Source organism: Vitis riparia, chromosome 6 (genome assembly GCF_004353265.1).
Source record: "Vitis riparia cultivar Riparia Gloire de Montpellier isolate 1030 chromosome 6, EGFV_Vit.rip_1.0, whole genome shotgun sequence".
In the NCBI taxonomy this organism is placed as follows: domain Eukaryota; kingdom Viridiplantae; phylum Streptophyta; class Magnoliopsida; order Vitales; family Vitaceae; genus Vitis; species Vitis riparia.
In genome coordinates, this window is record NC_048436.1 from 3,681,181 (window position 1) to 3,704,474 (window position 23,294).

Below are 23,294 nucleotides of genomic sequence, written 5' to 3' on the forward strand. Positions count from 1 at the left end.
GCATACCTCGAATAGTTGCAAGTTTAACAACTGGACAGAAAGTTTATGTGAAATCAAAACTAGCAACTTGATGAAACCCTTTTGCCACTAACCTAGCTTTGTACTTTTGAATTGAACCATCGGGGTTTTCTTTCACTTTAAATACCTATTTGCAGCTAATAGGTGTTCTTCTAGGTGGTAATGGGACTAAGGACCATGTATTATTCTTCAGAAAAGCCATCAATTCATAAGTCATTGCTTGTTTCCAATGATGTACGCATAAAACTTCCTGAGCACAAGTAGGTTCACATGTGGTAGCCAAAACCTTTGGTTTAAAAATTTCAGCTTTAGACCGAGTGACCATAGAATGAGTATTTTTGTAAGGTTGCATTGGAAGAAAAACTAAATCTTTAGACCGAGTGACCATAGAATGAGTATTTTTGTAAGGTTGCATTGGAAGAAAAACTAAATCTTATTGTATTTGGTCCTGTGAAAGAGCTTTATGACCAACAACATTGTCATAACTATTAGTAGTTAGAAGAGAGACAGTAAGTGCTGAAGCATTAGTAATAGATTGGACAATTTCTGGATGAGTAAAGCTACCAAAGGAAAAAATTATTGGGGGAATAGCAGAATGATGAAAAGAGGGTGAGATAGAATTAGATAAGGATGATTGAATTTTGTGAGCAAAAGGAAATGAAGACTCATTGAAAATGACATCTTGAGAAATAATAATTTTGCCATTAGAATCAAGACATTTGTAGCCTTTATGATTGAGACTATAACCTAAAAAGGTACATTCAGTGGATCAGAATTGAAGCTTGTGTTTGATATATGAACGAATGTTAGGAAAACAGAAGCAATCAAATATTTTTAAGGAAGAGTATTCCAATAGGGTTTTGAACAAAACTTCTAAAGGAGTTTTATGATGAAGAACATATATTGATAATCTATTGCTAAAATAAACAGAAGCTCTAAAGGCTTCATCCCAATATTTCATTAGGATTGAAGCAATTACTAACAAGGTGGGACCATGTTCTACAATGGTTCTATGCCTCATTTCAGCTAAATCATTTTGTTCATGAGTATAAGGACAAGAATATCTACGAAGATTGCCATTTGAAGTTAAAAAATTTGTGAAAACTCTATATTCTCCATCCCAATCTGTTTGTATGGCCTTGATTTTAAAACCTGATTGTTATTAAATTGAGTTTTGAAATTGAGAAATGCTTAAAATGCATCTGATTTATGTCTAGGCAAGTAGATCCAAGCAAATCTTGAGTAAGCATCGACAAAGTGAATGTAGTAGTAATAACCACTAGATGATTGAAGTGGAAAGGGGCCCCATAAATCAGAGTGTATAAGTTGTAAGGGTTGAGTGTAAATAGTGTTAGAAGAAGAAAAAAATAAGTTTATGAATCTTGCCATAATAACAAGTTGAGCAAAAAGAAAACTGCATTTTTATTAGGAACAAAAATATTGCAGTTAGACATAACAAACTTTACAATTTTAAGAGATGGATGTCCAAGTCTGTGATGCCATAGACCTAAAGTATTCAAAGAACTAGAAGAATCCTTAACTGCAATACAAGATTCAGGATTATATTGAAAATGACTAGAAATATGATTCTGAAATGAAAAAATGGAGGACTCGTAAGATGCTGTAGAAGATGGAATTGAGAGTGGTTTTGCTGAAGGCAGAAGTGTAAAATCATCAAATACATAAAGTCCATTCTTAACTCTCCCTACCATGAGAATTTCCTTGGAAGCCCGATCTTTGACATAACAGAAGTTAGGAAAGAATTCAAAATACATAGAGTTATCTTTGGCAAATTTAGAGACACTCAGCAAATTTTTGGTAATGGAAGGAACATGAAGAAGATGATTCAAAGAGAGCAATTTCGAAGTAAATTGAGACTGAAAAGATGATTGTCCAATATGTTTAATGCTCAAACCTGTTCCATTACCCATCATGATCTTATCTTGCCCAACAAATTTAGTTTTATTCATTAGATTATGAATGTCTGGTGTGATATGATTTGTAGCTCCAAAATTTGGGTACCGGTTAGAGTCATAGGCAAATTCAGGAGTAGTACCAACCATGTAGTCGTTCGTGATGAATCTTGAGCAAAAGAAAATCCATTTTGAAATGAAGATGAGCCTTAGAATGATAGATCGAATCTGTAGTAACATTGTTACACCAAATGACCACCATGACCACATAATTAGCATTGAGGTTTATTGAAATTCCAATAATTCCGACCACCATTGAAGTCTCCACAACCTTTACTACCAGAACCTCTAAATTTATTGAATCGACGACTACTAGAACCTTCTCTACTAGGAAAATTATTGAGTTGTCTTGAACAAAAGTAGAAAAGCCATTTTTGGAAGAATTATCAGACATTTTTTTTTGTCTTTGTTATTCCGGCTTTGAGTTTCTAAGTTAGCACTCAAATTAGAATCTAAAGCTTTTGTAGCCTTCTCAATGCGCCTTTCTTAAGCCAAAAAAACAGACTCTATTTCATCAACAGTATATGAATCTGTGTATGTGGTAACAACAATAATCAAAGTGTCATACTTTGAGGATAATCCTTCAAAAATTGCGTCTATAAGATCTAAAATAGAGATAGAATAGCCAACCAATAATAGGCTATCTACAATGCTTTTGATTCGCAAGAGATAATCATTCATGGATGATGAATCTTTCTGAGAGCTCTTGAGTTGCGTCTTGAACTGATCAATCTTGGCACAAGTTTGAGAATAAATAAAACCTCCAATTTCTCCCAAATCTGAAAAGAAGTTACACATCCAACCATTCTCGTTAAAAGCCCTTCGGGCATTGATGAAATGAGCCAAAAGACTAGTAATTGGTCATGTTGTTCCCAATCAAAGAAATTTGGATTGATTTTACCACTTGTTTCATTTGTGGAAGAAAGAAATTTTGAAAGTGCAGTATCGATTCCATTGATGAACTTTGAGAACTTGTAACCCTTGATTGCAACTTCAACTTGTTGACGCCAAATCAGAAAATTATTCTGATCAAGTTTTATGGAAATTGAGTGATTAAAAGAAATCATAACAAATTAGGATGAGAATGAAGAAGTGGAGGTGAGGGAATTGACCATGGATGAACAATATGATACCATGTAAAGAAAGTAACAAAGATAAGAAAGGAAGGTAACAAAAACTAAGAAAGTAAAGTGATTTTCTGTTTTATTTTTCTTTCTTTCTTTAATCTATTATTTATAGAGTAATATATATAGTAGACCTAACTAACAAATTATCTAACAATTCATTTAACAATAATAGAAGAAAACAATGAGCATATGACACGTGTATAGCTTGTAACTATATGAAACTATCTCTTAACACTGGGAAATAGGAGATGATAATTTCATGTACTCTCTAAGACTATCAGATGAATTTTCTGATGTGACCATGTGTACAATGGAAAGTGAGTGGAGACATCGGGTTGAGGAGTCAAAGAATCTTGTCCAAGAACTATGACCATTAGGTGTATGGGTACCCCATAGAAAATCATTGTTTGTTTGTAGTTACAATCACATTAGTTTTGTCGAAACACTAAACAAGATTAGGGAAGAAAATAACATGACTATTTGAAAAACTAGGGTTATAATGCTACAAGAAGTACACAACAATGAAGTTGTAAATGGTTAAGAACTAAGTGCAGAAGATGAAGAAGAAATTCTCTTTTTGTCGTAAGACAAATCAGACTTTGAAATATTTGATGAGGAATAGTAACATGTTCACCCAAGACAGTATGAAATGAGTTCTTTAATTTAAAATGCATTTGAACAATCTTAGAAGACTTACCCTTGGGTTTCCTATTTAATATTGTACTTCAAATTTTGGGATAAATGTGGTAACTAATTAACCAAATGGCTTTGAAATTATGATAAACTTTGTTTTTCTCCTCAAATTGCAAACAAGATATGCATAGTGTTCTATGTAGATGTGACATTTTTTTAAATTTACCACCAACATTGATAAGATTCACATATTGCGTGTGTTAGGAAATCGAATATATTCATTTTGAAAACCTTATAGGATAGCATAATACAATGACATAGATTAGGTGAAATAGATTTTGGTGTGAAAAAAAATAAAAACTATATTTTACAATTGACTAAGAGTGATTGATGGTTCACTGCAGTAATACTATTCATTTCAAATATGAATTCACAATTACATTTTTTACCAACCATGCATATCTTAATTCAAACCTATATATAATTGTTGTGTATATATATATATATATATATATATTTTGTATTGCAAGTAGGCCCTCATGCTAATCTTGCAAATAGGTCCTCCGACCAATCTTCAAAGTCTATAAATAATATAACCTTCAACACCATTGCTCGGTTCCATGCACCGTCTAAGCAACCTTGATTTGTAATGTCAATCAAGCATCTTATTCAAGTATTTTTATGTGAATAAGTCAATATTTGATGTTTTCATTTAAATTTGTGTGCCAATATTTTTAACAAACATGGAAGAAAGACTCATAGATAGATGTTGCTTTGTTTTCATCACTATTAACAATATAGTTGTAGGTGTGCTTACAAGAAATCGGAGATAGGAAATGAAGACAAGTTCTATGTTGTTTTTGTTGGGACGAGACTAGGTGTGTACACATCTTAGCTTGAATGCCAAACTTAAGTTATAGATTACAAGGGTAACATTTACAAATCATAGAAGAGGTTAAACAACTTATTAGGTAATCAAAGGATGACTAAGTAATCAAGAGGACCGAATATCACAAAACAAATTTCCTTGCTCATTTTCTATTTGGATGTGTTGTAACATTCACAATCATGTTTGTTATTTAGAAATTGTTTTAGTTATGTTTGAGTCTGGTACGAGTATGTTATGTTTTGCATGTGCTCTTATGTTTCATTAAAATTAAAAGCTAAATATTGTCATTCAAAAGTTGTATTATGTTTCTTCCAAGCAATGGTACTAGTATGCTATGGATTTCTCACCAAAAAAAATTGTGGAAGATTTAAATAGCATGGTTAATCCTCTTTCATAAGAGATGAAAATGTGCAAAGAAAGAATATTGCTAAAACTACAAAAAGAAAATATGTAATTAGAAATTTTGGATGCTCAAATTTAAAAATATGAGTTGAGTGAGTTTTTCATAATCCCTTGAAATGCTTTAAGAAATGTAGTATTTTATACCATTTGTATAGTTAGTACATTTGTCTTGTACACTTAGTGTAAATACTTCATATAATAACACAAATTCCATAAACGTAGAAGTGAATGTGTGAATTTGGGTAGGTTAACCATGTTTCCATTTAATTGGTTTAGAAAAAAAGGATAAATTTATTCCAAATTTTATTCTCCAATTATTATTAGTAGGGTAGGTAATTGAATGAACATGTACGAGGTCAATAAATTGCATGAGATGAGTATATGATCAAGCAATGTGTGTGACGAATGTCCCTCATTCTTGGTAAAGGGAAATAAACGAGTAGGTTTTTCAGAATTCCTTTAAATGCTTCAAGAAATGTAATATTGTATACCCCTTGTACAATTAGTACAATTGTCTTATATACTTAGTATAAATACCTTATACACTAGAGCAAATTCCATACAACTACTAGTGAATGTGTGTCTATAAGTGGGTTAACCATGTTTTCAATGTTTTGGTTCAAAAAAATGAGGAAAAGTTGAATCCAAATTTTGTTCCCCAATGATCATTGGTGGGGTAAGTGTTCAAATATCAATGTGCAAGTGTAATAAAGTGCATGAGATGAGTGTGTGATGTAGGAGTGTGTAGTTCTCAGGTTACAAGAAAAAAAAAACATCGTTCATAAATTGATTAAAATACTACAAAAAGGACAACATTGTACGTTCTTTGTACAATTAGTACATTGACCTTATACACTTAGTGTAACACTTTTGTATAGTGGTGCAAATCTCATACACATGCATAAATTATGTATTCATATAGATGTGTGTACCATGTTTCCAATGATATGATTCAGAAAAGAAGAGAAGACTTAGGAACAAAAGGTGCGAACCATGTTTTCAATGGTTTGTTATGGTGAATATAAATGCACTCCCCAATCATCTTTACTATGGTAGGTAGTCCAAATACCATGTTCAAGTGTACAAACATTCACAAGAGGAGTATCTCACAAAGGAATGAGGGTAAGGAAATTGTGTAATCCTTGGGTGAGGGAAATAAGTTAGGGAGTGGTTCAAAATCTTTTCAAATCCTTTGTACACCCTTTGTATGGTTAGCGCATTGTCCTTGTATAATTAGTCCAACACTCTTGTACAATATCATAAGTTCCATATACCTCCTATTGAAACATTGTCCATAATCGTGTTAACTATGCCTTCATTTGTTTGCTTGATAGAAGGGCAAAAAACCATCAATTGTAAGAAAAGAAAAGTTTTGAACAATGATTCTATAAGAAATCATTCAACAATAGTGTTCCACCAATACTATTAAGCAACTTATCATTAACTTTAAAATTTAAGTGATAAATCTAAACTGTAATCTTATAAAACCCATAGAAAATAAAATTGAAACCGTAAATGCAAATAATTTTTCTTTACTAGAAAGATTATCTAATACTAGAGATTCATCAATAAACAAAACATCCACACCTATCAACACTCTCTCCCATCTAAGAATTGTGCCAAGGGAAAAAGAGTTGGGAGAGGTGATTAAGGGAAAGAAAAACATTGATACTAGTCAAATGACATTGTTGAAGTTCTATGGAATGTGTTATTTTTGGGAAGTTGAGCGGCTGTAGCTAAGGTTAACTGCCCAAAGAAAGAAAGAAACAAAATAGACATCAACATCAAATAAACCAATACAAACTGACCAGCCACCTTGTTGTGTTAAAAATAAAGATAACATAAAAGTCTAAGTTGTAGGGTTAGGAACATACTAGGCTTGGCCTTAGTATATGGAAGAAAATATAAAATTGGTGTATCGAACTCATTAGCTCGATTCTTCTATCATTGAGTAATGAAAACTGATTTAAAAGTCGATTGAATTTACTTAATTGCTTTACTCTACTACCTTTTTCAAAGTTGGCAACTAGTCATCCTATTATTCATCTCCTACCATACAGATAATCAATCCTCAAATATAAATGAGTTTCAATCATATGGAGAAAGTTCAAAACTAAAAGACTTTTTGGTGATGCTTGGATTCCATATGACCATTTGGGAATGCCAAAGGTGAATCCAGAATTGATTTACAATTAACTACCAATTATTTATAACCTTAGTAGTTTTTCATTTTCTATTTGCATTATTCTGTACAATCATTTAGAGTAACACCTAACTTACCAGTACTGTAGAACAACTAAACATCCAACTTCATTGATTGACACAATACACTATTCTAGCAAATTGGTGAACTTGAATATAGTCACAGGTCATCATAGTTGAGGTCTCCACAATGAACATTGTGCTTGGTCACAAGATAATGAACTCCTCCTGGTCTTCTACTACCACAGAGATGGAGCTCTGACATGACCTTTTTCTCTTTCAATTCCTTCAACAATGGTGTCAAGAGTGCCCAAGTGCATCAAGCTTATCATATACGTTGGGTACTTCTCTTAGATACCTTCACAGCAGAAGAATGTTAACAAATATGGATATGCCAATTGAACCTTAAAACTACAAACCTGGAACAAACACAGTCAATCTTGCACAAACCTGATTCCAAACCCAGAAAAAAGAAAAACCCTAAAACCACTTCAATAGGGAATATACCAACTTCAAACGAACCCAACTCGCAGCCCAGAAGAAACAAAAAACTCAATAAAAAGTAGTTTGATTGAAAAAAAAAAAAAAAAAAAACTGCATTCCCACCCCAACCAAATTATTATTCTTTATATTATCATCATCTTCTACGGCTTTGATATTAAAATAGTTTGCCATTAACGAAAGTTTGGGAAGAAAAATAGAGAATTTCTTATATTTAATCAGATTTATTAGGGGTGTGCTCCAGGTCATAGCTGTTGATGCTAAGCAAACCGGAGTTAGGCCCGCCTAGATTGATTAAAGTCAGACGACCTTCCCTCCTTCTTTGTGCTTCTCGAAGAATCCGTCTAGCACTAATGAAACTAGATGGACTCATTTCCTGCACATAAAGGATGTCCGGACGGGTGGTCCGGGCATGCCTCTCTGAACCTCAAGTTAGGCAAGAATAGCTTAAACTGCTTTGTGGAAGAGAATGAGCGTTTGAATGCATGCATACCTTGTTTGTACTTTTTGGAAGGTTTATAGAGGACTGATGAGACTGCCACTGTAGTGCTAACCAGTGATTAAAATATCATGTATCGGTAGACCTCGACATGATATATGAGGGAGAAATATCGGTATCTCGATATTTTGGCAATTTATCGTGAATCTCGTCCGTTATATGGAATTTATCAATATTTTACCAATTTATCGCCTATTTATCGTGATATTTTGGTGCGATCAACATGGCAAGGGACGATCAACAAGACCTATGCAATCAAATCGAACCCCCGCCAAAAGGTTTGCAAGGCAATTAGCTAGCCATCGGGGCAAGTCTGCCCCTTGTTATATAAGGTACACAAAATATATATATATATATATATACTCTAATTCAATATATAAATATAATTTTTAAAAAATGTTTTAAAGAACACATTAATTATAATTATTTTATAATTAAATGAAAAATTTTCATCTATTTGAATACCAAAAATATAAAAATTATCATGATAATTTTCTTTATAGTGTTTTTAATATTAGTAATATATTAATTAAGTATTAAAAATTATACATATATTATCATTTATTTTATATCATTTAATACAATTGAATTATATGAATTATAATTTTAATATTAGATATATTTTTAAATTGGATATATTATAATCAACTATCACAGTATTATTATCGAATAATATTTGATATAATTTAATAATAAATGTATACTTATGAAATTCATATATATTTTTTATTATCACATACAACATTATTATCAAATATAATAAATTATATCATATATATATATATATATATCAATTACAATTCTATTATACTTCCAATTTTATTTTTAAAAGTTTTTTTCTTATATTTTATAATTTATGATCAATTTTAGGTTCATCGATATTTTGTGTCGAAATATCCGTCGATATATTTCCGATATATCGATAAAATAGAAGTACTAATATATCCGTAATTATTGATATTTTTATCCTTTATGCTAACTAGGCACTATGATATGCTTTTGTAACGATGATTGTCCTACAGGTGGCTAGGCAATCATCATAGTTAAGGGTGGCTGGCAAGTGCCAGCATTTGACGTGCCATGATCTCGGTCTGTGTAGTTGTCTATCCTCCCAGCCTGTTGACGTCTGAGATTATATGTAGCTATTAATTGACATGGACTTGTGAACTAAGTAGAATCTCATTTGCCATTCACATGTTAGGCGTGAATGATCACACATACCGGAAGGTCTTCAAGACTTGATTGGATAGTCTTTCTCGTTTGGGAGTCCGGACTCCCAATGCCGTCTGGCCCTGTGGGGGACAAGAATCCCCTCACGCTTGGTGCCAGATGGAGCTTGCCTTGGTTTAGATGGTATGATCCAGATGGGTTGTACACTTGTCCTAGACGGCTAAAGTGTCTGGGTTAGAAAGGGACACGTAGAAAGGAGCCCTCACAATAGCCACATATGCACACAGTCTAATATTTTTTTATAATATCTAATATGTCAACTTTAAGGTTATTTTTATCTCTTGCTATTTTACATCATTCCCATAATTATGGGTTATATGAGGGCATTGGGCTAATTTTTAGGCCATCACACTGAAAGCACAATTTTCCCTTTAACTAATGGCATTTGCATAGGAGGGTAATTACTAGTTATTAGTTAAAGTTAAACAGGGGGTTGTGTCCCTATGCCTAGTTGGAATTGGTGAGGTAGGATAATAGGATGATCAAAGTTTTGGGGATGGGGATTTGGTGGTTGCATGGATGGTGGGCTTTTTGGAATATTTGGTCAGATATAAAATGATTGTTTCATGATATCTGATTATCTTTTTGCAAAGTGGTTTTGAAAAAATGTTGAGAGCATTTTTGTTAATTTTTTTAATAACTTGAACATGACTTAGGAAGGAAAGTGTAAATGTTGTTACTTTACAAAATATAATGTTTTAAAAATCATTTTAATTTGTCAACAGTGGTGGGAATTGAAGAAGATGAAGAAGGCGGGAAGAATTAGGATGTGGAGATTATAGGTAGGAAGGTTTAATTTGATCTCTTTCAAATCATTTTACTTTATAGCTTGAAACATGGTGAAATACATATATTTAAATACAAGAAAAGAATATAGACATCCATTCAGAGTTATGACTGGGCTTCATACTTTTGGTGGAGAAGAGTGGCCCACACGGTTAGGGTGGAATGCGATCCAGCTAGTTGTAGGAAAACTGTGTAAATACTTGTGTGTCCACATCCTTTGGGGAATTGAGCGGGGGTTGTTGGCCCATTCAACTCTTTCTCTACCTTTCTATCTTTGTCGCACAAAATTCTTGACTTCTAATGGCATTTTTATATTCTTTGCTCCATGACCTTAGGCAGAGCTCTAGCTGCAACCCAAGTTAACTTATTTTCCGGATTGGGCTTCGCTTGGTCCAAGTTAAAGCTGATCTTTAAGTGGGGTTGGGGCTTTACAACTTGGGCACATTTGTTTGTTGGATTGGGCGTGGGAATACTCAGCCATAATCAGTTCTGATGCAATCAGGACATGCATGCAGCTTCCCAAAACTTGCAAGCACATTCACCATTCTCCCTGCATTTAAAAAAAAAAATCCTCAGAGAGAAGGAAAAAACCATGAAGAAAGCTTCTTCCATTAATGAGAAATGGGAATATCACTGTTGTTTTTTTCCTGACTGTTTCAAAAGAAAATATTCCATTATTGGAAGTCACATCAGTTGTGACGAAACCATGACAAAAACAATTTAGCAATGATCCTTGTGTGCATTGACAGCTGCTTTGGAGAATAATATGCAGATATATGAGTTGGCCATGCTTTTGGCATGTTAAGATATATGCGTGTGAGGATGCGGCTTAGAGTGTAAGTGGAGAATTTCTATTTGATAAGAAGCAGGTCGTTGTAAATGATATCAATGCCCCACCCTTGGCCAGATGTGGAAGCCTGAATGAGTGTTCAGATTGAGCTTCCAATCCCATGCCCTATCCCGTGGAATTTCTTTATTAAAAAAGAATTCATTTGCATATAATGAGATGAATAATACATGAACATTCCAAGGTAAGAAATGAGACTGGTTTCCTATTTCTTACTTTTAAAAGGATTATCAGTTGCCACACACAGCTAAAGTTCATAATTATTAACATCGAAGATAAGAGACACTTCACATCTATCACCCCATTGTCTCAGCAAAGCATAGGAAAGTTGGATAACCTTACAAATACAACCATAGGAAACACAGACTTGTGATCAAAAGCTTGATGCCTCCATCTTTTGGAAAAAGAGGCCAGAAGGTCCTCCTTCTGGAAGCAAAGTCAACATAACAGGGCCTTTGGCACCCACTTCAACAGTAACGAGACCAGTGTTGCAACTCATATCGGTTTTGACGGAACCAGGACAAACACAATTTATGAGGAGACTTGGGTATGATTTGGCAACAATCCTTGTGTGGGCATTCACGGCTGCTTTGGAGATTATATATGCAGATGTCTGAGTTGGCCAGCCTCTGTCATGTAACCTGTCCTCCTTAACATCATTGAGGAATTCATTCACTATCTCATCTAATCTCTCTACTGAGAGTACATCAACATCATTTAGCTCCATTCTAACCCTTTCATTGGAGACAAACTGATAAAATAAGGAAGAACTCAACATTAATCTTAAGAGTAATGGAAATGCTAGACATGACTAATGCATTATAAACGTTGAATTTGGTTTTAGAATTTCCCCTTGAAGGTGAAATTACATTTACATACCTCAAGCTTTCCAAGACCTGCAGACACATTCACAATTCTTCCTGAATTTGATAGCAGAAGGCATGGAAGAAGGGCCTCAGTCACTGCTCTGGTACCATAGTAGTTTGTTTTTACACATTCTTCAGCCAACTCATAAGTTTGCGTTAATATTTTATTCACCAATTCAGCTATATTAGCATTATTCTACAACAGTGAAACAGTATTGAGTCATTGATTCTATCTGACTCTGTCCTCCTTAAATTTAGAAATGAAACAAAATTATTCATCTCAATATATGGTTGATAGACATTGAGAATGAGCTTAGACTTCCTAGTTATGATTTTTCAAGAGCATGTAATTACATACCTTACTGTCCCCAAGGTTTAAGGTCTTAAGTGCTTCCCAGTCGACAATGGCTCCATTAACCCCTGCATTATTCACCTGCATAAAATTTTGATTTCATATTGCTAATCAATTCAGAATCCCTCTGATTCTCCTAATAATACCAAATGAATGGCAGCTTACCTGATTTTCATTTTCTTGAATTCTTAAATTTGCTTTTATTGTTATTATCATAGTAAAATGCAGTAAGGCAACAAGAAATGTTTCTCTACATGATTAAAATGTTTTTGCTTTCCTTCCTGATTGAGGTATAAAATTTTCAGAGCCCTCTAAGTAGGGTGTCATACTAATCTCAAACTCCTAAATCCCTAAGAATTTTTTTTCCATAGCAGAAGGAAAATGAGTGAAAAAATGTTCTTCCAAAAAGGGTTGATTCCTTACTAAAATATCAAGCTTCCCATAATGGGTTACAATGAATTTTGCCAAGGTAGTGATACTCTTGGCATCCATCACATCAAGCCGATGAAAAACTACATTAGACAGGCTAGATTCATGAAGCTTTGCCACAGCTTCAAGACCCCTCTTCTCATCTCTAGCTGTTAATACCACCATGACTCCATTAGAAGCTAACTGTCTGCATATCTCTAGTCCAATTCCTTTATTTGCTCCAGTTACAACTGCACATCTGAAAACCAAAAATAAATAGTAATTAAGAATATGCAAATGCATTATTCTCAACAGCTATTAGTTGTGGTTTACAAGTAGTAGCTAAAAAAAAGCCTATATACCTCATTGTTGCTGAATCTGAGATGGTTGAAGCCATCTTCTTTTGAATCAGATGAGGAAAGTCAGGCTCAGCTGAACATTTCTCCAGGTTCTTTCTAACGCACACCTTGTAAATGGCGATCTCCAGCACATAGCGTTTCTCATGCACACCTTGTAAATGGTGATCTCCAGCACATGGTGATTCTCACCCTTCTCCAAAATCAACCAATACAATATTCAATTCACCTTTGAATAGTTATTTGTTCATCAATTTTATATCATTTCTAATTAATTTCACTTGATGATGATTGCTATATAAGCTTAATATAAGATATGTTAAAGTTATATATGTTGACAAGATCAATGCCAACTCTAACATCATTTTTTATGGACTTCTTTGGACATGGTCATCTTTATATAGGTATGCACAAAATCTTGGTTTTTATAGGATTTTCACCATGCAATTTGGATATTCCATTTAGGTTTTCACAAGTTTTTCTCTTATTAAAGATTTTTTAGCATAATAATTCAAGTCAAATGCTTAAAATTATCAAATTCAGAAAAAACTAAGATGGTGTTTGTTTTTTTGGTTTTTTGTTGAAAGCAATTTGTTTTCAGATTTTAAGTTGTTTGTTTTTCTATCTTTTCATAACTTATTATAAACTTTTTATTAAAAAGACAAAGTCAAAATATATTAGTTTTATTTACTTTTTAATACTTAATAGAAATAAAATACTACAAAAACAAACAACCTAATATTTAATACTATTAAGCATTAAAGTTCTATTTAGAATTAAATAAAAAAAAAAACAAACATCATCTAAGAAGGTGTTTGTTTTTTTAACTTTTTGTCAAAAGTACTTAATTTGTTTTCAGACTTTAAGTTATTTGTTTTTCTACATTTTCATAACTTATTATAAACTTTTTGTTGAATAGAAAAAATAAAATATTTTGACTTTTTCTAAATAGAAAAGTAACATGTTGGTTTTTTCTTACTTTTTAATATTTAATAAAAATAACATATTATAAAAATAATCTAATGCATAACATTATTAAACATTAAAGTTCTATTTAGAATTAAGTAAAAAAACAAACATCATCTAAGTTTCACCATCTCCCACGACATTTCTCGACCAAAAAACCAAAAATACAAAATAATTAGGATTTATTTCCTAATAGAAAAATGAAAATAATCTGATATCATTTATAGCCATAGCGGGAGTCTGTAATTGACGGCCCTAGTAAACCAGACCCCTTTGTTAGTAGTAAAATTTGTTCGAATTCTTCTGCTGACTAGCCCTATTTCCGCATCTGCAAGTTTCCGGAATACGGGTTCTGGGCAATATAATGTAACCTCAAACATCTGACCTGACCTGACCCGACCTGACTTGTAAGGATAAAATAGCTAAAAAGTAAAAACTGAATAATTTCCCAACCATGCAAGTCAATGTTGTGAAATCTACATCTCTCATAAGTAGGCATTATCATCTGTTTAAAATTTACTCATCAAACAAGATACTCCATGGTCATTACAACTTTAGTATTCCTCAGGACTTGACTGGCTCTTGCTCAACTCCTCACTATATGAAAGGTTATAACATGGTACAAATTAGAATCTATTCACTCAAATCTCCTCATTTTGGTATTAAGTGGAGCTTCCTTATAGGATTGGACCTTCTCAGCAGCTCTGAGCAAAGTTCTTCCCACTGATGATCTCTGTGATCCTCGAGCTTCATGTTTTTCAACCCAACTTTCATCTCCCTCTTCTTTTTTGATCGGTGAATTAGATGGAAACAGTTCACCTTCATGCCAACCAACTGGAAATTTAGCATCTTCTATCTCAAACAAGTCCCCGTTAGGTTCCCTCTGCTGTGATTTGAACCTACAAGATTGCCTCCTCAAACAACGCCTGAGCAAAGGGAATGGAAGACATGTTTTTCACCTTTTAGCATTAGTTGAATAGGTGCAAGAAGTTGACAAGAGCATGAGGTGTCAGAATATGTTTGAGGACTAACAATGCAGATGTCACATTTTGGCTTTTAAGGATAGGTCGACATTCATTTATTATGGTAAGAGATGGCAAATAAGAAAAAATGCTTCTTTAGGAATGAAAATATTGAATTATGGCATGTCAAAAGGATTTCTGAGTCCATGTCAATTGATAAACACATGCATTTTGCTATAATAGTACATGGGTAAACCATCCTTTTAGTTTCAACTGTCTCTTTTTCTTCAACCTGTTGGCATGCAGTAGAAGATCCCATTGCTGCAAAAATGCAGAAACTGCCATATGTTTGTATAAATATTCTATTGAGGTATTGTAGATTCTTGTGACTACATAGACCTCTCGCAGGACGTCTTCTGTTGGGTTTGCAAAGTGTGTTGGCATCATGAGCTTTTGGTAATGATTCACCTACTTTGTCCTCTACTTCCTCAAGCCAGCAGAGAGAAACAAGTTGTAAGTGATAGAAATGTGGAGAACTGAACAATTTCTAACAAGAGCGGATAACCAATGAAGAAATTAGATGAAATACCTGAATGCCAGTTCAGATTGAGCTTCCAATCCCATGTCCTATCCCGAGGAATTTCTTTATTAAATAAGAATTAATTTGCATATAATGAGATGAATAATACATGAACATTCTAAAGTAAGAAATAAGACTGGTTTCCTAGTTCCTACTTTTAAAAGGATTATCAATTATCACAAACAGAGCTATAAAGTTCATAATTATAACACTGAATACAACAGAAACTTCACATCCATCACACCATTGTCTCAGCAAAGCAATAGGAAAAGTTGGATAACCTTACAAATACAACCATAGGAAATACATAAAGCAGAAAACCAACTCATTCCTGTAACTGACTTATGATCAAAAGGTTGATGCCTCCATCTTTTCAAAAAAGAGGCCAGAAGGTCCTGCCTTTGGAAGCAAAGCCAATATAACAGGGCCTTTGGCACCCACTTCGACAGTAAAGAGACCAGCGTTGGAAGTCATATCGGTTTTGACAAAACTAGGACAAACATCAATTTATGAGGAGACTTGGGTATGATTTGACAACAATCCTTGTGTACGCATTCATGGCTGCTTTGGAGATTGTATATGCAGATGTCTGAGTTGGCCAGCCTTTGTCATGTAACATGTCCTTAACATCGTTGAGGAATTCATTACTATCCCATCCAATCTCTCTACCGAGAGTACATCAACATCATTTAGCTCCATTCTAACCCTTTCATTGGAGACAAACTGATAAAATAAGGAAGAACTCAAGATTAGTCTCATGATTAATGGAAATACTAGATATGACTAATGCCTTATAAACTTTGAATTTGGTTTTAGAATTTCCCCTTGAAGTGGCAATTGCATTTACATATCTCAAGCTTTCCTAGACCTGCAGACCCATTCACAATTCTGCCAGATTTTGATAGAGGAGGCATGGAAGAAGGGCCTCAGTCACTGCTTTGGTGCTATAGTAGTTTGTCTTTACACATTCTTCAGCCAACTCATAAGTTTGTGTTAAGACTTTATTCAGCAATTCAGCCACACTAGCATTATTCTGCAACAGTGAAACAATATTCAGTCATTAATACTTTAGTATGCCTTACACGAGTTTAATAATTTGGTGTTGGATTTAGAGAGTTTGGACATTAAGATGGAGAATGAAGATAAGGCAATCATTCTCTTAAACTCTCTACCTAAATCTTTGAAGCATGTTAAAGAAACCGTGAAATATGGCAGAGATGCCATGACATTTGATGATGTTCAGAATGCCTTGAATGCTAAGGTGTTGGATATGAAGTCGTCTGACAAAACCAACAGTGATGAAAGTTTAACTGTTGGAAGACCTCAGAACAAAAATAACAATGGAAACAGAGGAAAATCTTGTTCAGGATCAAAGTCCAAAGGTAAGAAAGATTATAGGAATGTCAAGTGTTATCATTGCAACAAGATGGGACATATAAGAAGAATCTGTCCAGATAGACAAGAAGAAGAAAAGACTAAGTACAAGGAAGTGCTACCATTGTAGATGATGGCTATGACAGTGTAGAGGTACTCACTGTTTCATTGAACCAAAATCATGAAGAATGGATATTGGACTCAGGTTGCACCTATTATATGCATCCAAGAAGAGATTGGTTTTCATCCTATCAAGAAGTTAATGGTGGAAAGGTGCTACTGGGAAGGAACATGAGCTGCAGCATGGTTGGCATTGGCACGGTGGCTATTAACATGTTTGATGGAATGACAAGAACTCTCAAAGAGGTCAGGCACGTACCAGACCTGAAGAGAAATCTCATATCTCTTGGAAGTTTGGACGAATCAGGTTATAACTTCAAAGCAGAAAATGGGAAATTAACAATTGCAAAAGGTGTTACGGTTGTCATGAAGGGTCTAAAGAGGAATGGCTTATATATCCTAGAAGATCACATGTCAGAAGGTTTGTTGGGATCAGTGTTGAGAATTGAAATGTTAAAACAGTTCTTTGGCATAGAAGACTTGGTCACTTAAGTGATCGAGGTCTAAAAGAACTGCACAAGCAGGGCCTGTTGTGTGGGGATAGCATCAGTAAGATTGATTTTTGTCAGTACTGTATTTTTGGCAAACAACATAGGTTGACATTCAAAGCTGCAACACACAAGTCAAACGATATACTAGAATATATGCATTCGGATTTATGGGGGCCTGCAAAAGTCTCTACTCACCGTGGAAACAGGTACTTTCTATCCTTGAGTGATGATTAGAAAAGTTTGGCTATACTTGTTAAAAACTAAAGATGAACATACTGCCTTAACTAAGGTTGAGGAGTGGAAGGCTTTGATTGAATATCAAACTAATAAAAGAGTAAAGGTGTTAAGGATAATGGACTTGGGTATTGTAATGAGGAATTTGAAATGTTTTGTAAATATCAGGTTATCTTAAGACGCAAAACAGTAAGGAATACACCTCAACAAAATGACTTAGCAGAGAGGATGAATAGAGCATTGTTAGATAGAGTGACTTGTATGTTGTACAGTTCTGGTTTATCTAAACATTTTTGGAGTGAAGCTGTAATGACAGCTTGCTATTTTGTAAATAGAACTCCATCTAGTGCTAGACTTTAAAACTCCAAAAGAGCTTTGGTTTGGAAAACCTTCTAACTATGATCACCTTAGAATCTTCAGTTGCATGGTTTACGTTCACCAAAGGGAAACAAAATTAGAACCAAGGTCAATAAAATGTATCTTCTTAGGCTATCCAGAGGGTGTTAAAGGTTATAGGCTGTGGAATAAAGAATCTCTGAGTATTAAAATAATAATAAGCCGTGATGTTGTGTTTAATGAAAATGAAATGTTTTCCATGAGGACTAACACTGCAGGTACAGAGAAAGATTCTAAAAACAGGAGCTTGACACTTGACAAAGACCATTTTGAGATTGAAGTGGAGTTATCATCTCAAGATGGTCATGATTAACAAAAAGATTAAGCACATGGTGGCCTATAGACAGAAGATACTGAGGTGACAGGTTCAAATGTTGAAGGTGGTGCAGGAACTAGCTCACAAGAAGCAGGTCCTGATTATCTCTTGTCAAGGGATAGGGCTAAGAGGAACATAAAACCCCTAGATAGGTTTGGTTTTGCAGATCTGACTGCCTATGCTCTAGTGACTACTATGGAGTACGAAGAGAGTGAGCCACTCGCTTAACAAGAAGCTATAAACTGCAATGAATCAATGAAATGGCTTACAACAATGACTGAAGAATTTGGATCCTTACAAAAAAATCAGACCTGTGTGCTTATAGAAAGAAAGCCAAATCAGAAAGTGGTAAGTTGTAAATGAATATTCAAGCGGAAACAAGGTGCCACTGAGAATGAACTAGTAAGGTTCAAAACTAGATTAGTGGCTCAAGGGTATATTAAGAGAGTGGGCATTGACAACACCGAAGTGTTCTCTCTAGTGGTGAAACATACCTCAATTAGAGTGTTGATGTCCATTGTAGCTTAGCTTGATTGGGAATTGGAGCGGATGTTAAAACTGTCTTTTTACATGGAGACTTCGAAGAAAAAATTCTAATGACTCAGCCTGAAGGTTTTAAAGAGCCAGAAAAGGAGCAGTTATTGTTGAATGACATGTCCTAGGAGCTGCTGACATGGAGCTGAGTAGATTGAAGTGGAAGTAGTCAAATAAGTTAGTCATGTGGAAGCTTTACCTATTCCTTAGGAAGTATTTGTTGGTTTGTTTCTATTCTTTAGGCAGTATTTATAGGTAGCGGGTTTGTTGCTATTTTTTATGTTTTTCTATTTTAAGCTAGGTGTATAAATAAGTACTTTGAAGCTTAATAAAATACATCACTTTAGATTCCTCAACATTCTGTTGCTTCCTGAGAGTTTCTACACTTTGTTTCTATCAAAACCAACAAATTGGTATCAAAGCCAAGTTCTTGAGTAACTTGTGAGGTGAGTGAGCCTAAAAAACCTACAAAACAATATCCAGAATGACCTCAGAAGCTTCATTGAATGCACTGGCACCTCCAGTGTTTGATGGAATAAATTATCAAGTGTGGGTTGTCCGTATGGAAGCTTACCTTGATGCTAGTGATCTGTGGGAAGCTGTTAGTGAGGAATATGAAGTTCCTCCCCTGTCCGACAATCCAATTATGGCTCAGATAAAACTATACAATGAGGTGAGGCAAAGGAAATCAAAGGCAAAAGCTAGTCTATTTGCAGCTGTCTCATCTACAATTTTCACCAGAATCATGACACTGAAGACAACAAATGAAATATGGAACTTTCTGAAGAAGGAATATGAAGGAAATGAACGAGTCAAAGGTATGCAAGTGCTGAACCTGATTAGAGAATTTGAGATGCAAAGGATGAAAGAATCAGAAACAATCAAGGATTACTTAGACATACTTCTTAGTATTGTTAACAAAGTAAGACTTCTTGGTACTGACTTTTCTGATTTTAGAATAGTTCAGAAAATTTTTATAACAATTCCTGAAAAGTTTGAGACTACAATATCATCTCTAGAAAACTCAAAAGATGTGTCAAGTATCACATTGGCAGAACTGTTGAATGCATTATAGGCTCAAAAACAAAGGAGGCTTATGAGACAAGAAGTATCTGTGGAGGGTGCATTTCAGGCCATATCTCAATATAAGAAAGAGATGCAAAGCGACAATAACAGCTGCAACAACACTCAAAAGTTTCCACCATGTCCTTACTATAAAAAATCCAATCATCCACAAAAAAAGTGTTGGTGGAGGCCGGATGTAAGATGTCACAAGTGTGGTCAGCTAGGGCATGTGGAAAGGATATGCAAATCTCAACAACATCAAGGAAAAGTCAAGACTGCTGTGGAAAAACTTCAAGATGAGGAACTATTTGTGGTATCATGCTTTGCCACTAACAGCTCCCCAAAAACTTGGCTTATAGACAGTGGTTGTACAAACCATATGACTTATGATCAAGGGCTCTTTAACGAACTTGACAAAACAGTTATTTCCAAAGTTAGAATTGGAAATGGAGCATATCTTGTAGTAAAAGGCAAAGGAACAGTGGCAATTGAAGGCCACACGGGTTTGAAATTAATCTCTAATGTCTTATATGTTCCTGAGATTAATCAAAATCTGTTGAGTGTTGGTCAGTTGTTGGAAAAAGGCTATAAGGTGCTGTTTGAGGACAATCATTGCATGATTGCTGATGCACAAGGCAGAGAGGTATTTATAGTCCAAATGAAAGGCAAAAGCTTTGCCTTGGATTTGATGCAAGAAGAGCAGGCTGCAATTCATAAAAAAGAAAGCAATACAATGCTTTGGCATAGGCGTTTGGGGCACTTTCATCATACTGCCTTTCTCTTTATGAAAAAGAACGATCTTGGAGAAGGCTTGCTTGAATTAAAGGTGAAGTCTCCTATTTGTGTAGCCTGTCAATACGGGAAACAAACAAGACTTTCTTTCCCACAAAACAAGGCCTGGAGAGCTACTCAGAAGTTGCAGTTAGTACACACTGATGTGGGAGGACCTCAGAGAATACTATCACTGAATGGCAGCATTGAGCACCAGCTTACAACACCTTATGGGCCCTCAACAAAATGGATTTGTTGAGAGGAAAAATAGAACACTTATGGAAATGACAAGGTGTTTGCTGCATGACAAAGGACTGCCAAAGAAATTCTGGGCTGAGGCTACACATACATCAGTCTTTCTGCTGAATAGACTGCCAACAAAAGCTTTGCAACAAAAGACTCCATTTGAAGCATGGTATGGCCATAAACCAAGGCTACAAAATTTAAAAACATTTGGTTGTCTTTGTTTCTCTTACATTCCACATGTTAAGAGAGACAAATTGGATAAGAAAGTCAGAATGTTGATATCTTAACCAAGCCACTTCCCAAAGCTAGATATGAGTTCTTGAGGCAAAGGCTTGGAGTCTGCTTGGAGTTTGCAGCTCCAAAGACAAGGAGGAGTGTTGAATGACATGTCTTAGGAGCTGCTGACATGGAGCTGAGTAGATTGAAGTGGAAGTAGTCAAATAAGTTAGTCTTGTGGAAGATTTACCTATTCATTAGGAGGTATTTGTTGGTTTGTTTCTATTCGTTAGGAAGTATCTATCAGGTAGCAGGTTTGTTGCTATTTTTTATGTTTTTATGTTTTAAGCTAGCTGTATAAATAAGTACTTTGAAGCTTAATAAAATACATCACTTCAGATTCCTCAACGTTCTGTTGCTTCCTGAGAGTTTCTACACTTTGTTTCAATCAAAACCAATAGTTATGGTGATTGAAACAATCCCCAAGACAGTGGTATAAATGGTTTGATACCTTTATACTAAAGATTGATTTCAAAAGGAGCAGTTATGATGGTTGCTTCTATTACAAGAAGTAACAAGAAAGATTGATGATGTTTCTTCTAATATATGTCGATGATACATTATTGGCTTGCAAAGATAAGTCACAAATTCAAGAGGTGAAGAGGATTCTTAAGTCAAAATTTGATATGATGGATCTTGGGAAAGCAAGAAGAATACTCAGGATGGAAATTGTAAGAAACAAAGAGGATTGTACTTTGTTTTTGCCATAAAAGGGCTACTTAGAAAAAGTTTTGAAAAGGTTTTCCTTAGAGAATTCAAAACCTATAAGTATACCATTAGCAGGACATTTCAGATTGTCAATGACACAATGTCCTCAATCTAAAGATGAAAGAAAAGAAATGAATTATGTTCCATATGCTAATGCTATAGGGTCACACATGTATGCAGTGGTATGCTCACGACCAGATATAGCTCATTCAGTAAGTGTTTTGAGCAGGTTTATGGCTTACTCAGGTAGGGAACATTGGAATGGAGTTAAATGGCTACTAAGATATGTGAGAGAATCTCTTGGGTAGGATTGAAGTTTGGATCTTCTAAAGAAGGTGTTGGTATCACACGTTATGTGGATTCAAATTATGCAAGGGATCTTGATAAAAGAAGGTCAACAACTAGTTATATTTTCACTTTATTTGGAGGGCCTGTCAATTGGAAGTCATAGCTACAATCAATAGTAGCACTTTCAACCACTGAAGCTAAATATATAGTAGTTACTAAAGCCATGAAAGAAGCTCTCTGGTTTCAAGGACTTGTCAAGGAGCTTGGAGTGCTGAATAGTGTAGTGGAAATATTTTCAGACAGCCAGAGTGCAATTCAGCTGTATAAGAATCCCATGTTTCCTAAAAGGATCAAACATGTTGATATTAGATATCACTTCATTAGAAAAGTGGTAAGCTTAGGAGCAGTGAAGTTGGCAAAGATTTCCACAATTGATAATCTAGCAGACATGGCAACTAAAGTTGTACCGGTAAGCAAATTCAGGTATTGCCAGGATTTGGTCTAGGTCGTGTGCAACTAATGATTAAGTCAGATCAAATTCATCATTCGAAGAATCCAAAATCAATTATGAACCAAGGTGGAGAATGAGGAAATTGGTGGTCCAAAATTGATTGGCCACATAAGTAGAGTTGGTTGATTAACTAACTGAAAGTGTAAGCTCGCACACATGTTTTGCTTAGCATGTTTTTCATGTACTCATGTATATGAGAGATATCTCATTGTATAAAGGTGTGAGAGGAACAAAAAAAAAAGGAGTTTCTGAATTGAAGAAAAGAAGTGAGGATTTTAGAATGCGAGTCTTTTTCTCTGTACTGTAGTGAGAGCTTGATGATTCTCAGAGGTTCTTGAGGGTGTAAAGTGGTTCAATCTTAATGGAT

The 23,294-nt window shown here is 34.6% G+C and overlaps 2 protein-coding genes across 2 annotated transcripts; one reads left to right on the forward strand and one right to left on the reverse strand.

The window, feature by feature from the left end:
* Nucleotides 1-11,392: 11,392 nt before the first annotated feature.
* LOC117916899 ((+)-neomenthol dehydrogenase-like) lies at nt 11,393-13,114 on the reverse strand. Its single transcript, XM_034833113.1, has 5 exons — nt 13,096-13,114; nt 12,749-12,992; nt 12,337-12,406; nt 11,987-12,153; nt 11,393-11,858 (listed from the first exon to the last, which is right to left on the reverse strand). Exons 1-5 carry the CDS (start codon nt 13,098-13,100, stop codon nt 11,481-11,483), a joined length of 864 nt encoding a protein of 287 aa, XP_034689004.1. The 5' UTR covers nt 13,101-13,114; the 3' UTR covers nt 11,393-11,480.
* Nucleotides 13,115-19,546: 6,432 nt separating this feature from the next.
* LOC117916306 lies at nt 19,547-20,137 on the forward strand. Its single transcript, XM_034832261.1, has one exon. It carries the CDS (start codon nt 19,547-19,549, stop codon nt 20,135-20,137), a length of 591 nt encoding a protein of 196 aa, XP_034688152.1.
* Nucleotides 20,138-23,294: the final 3,157 nt, after the last annotated feature.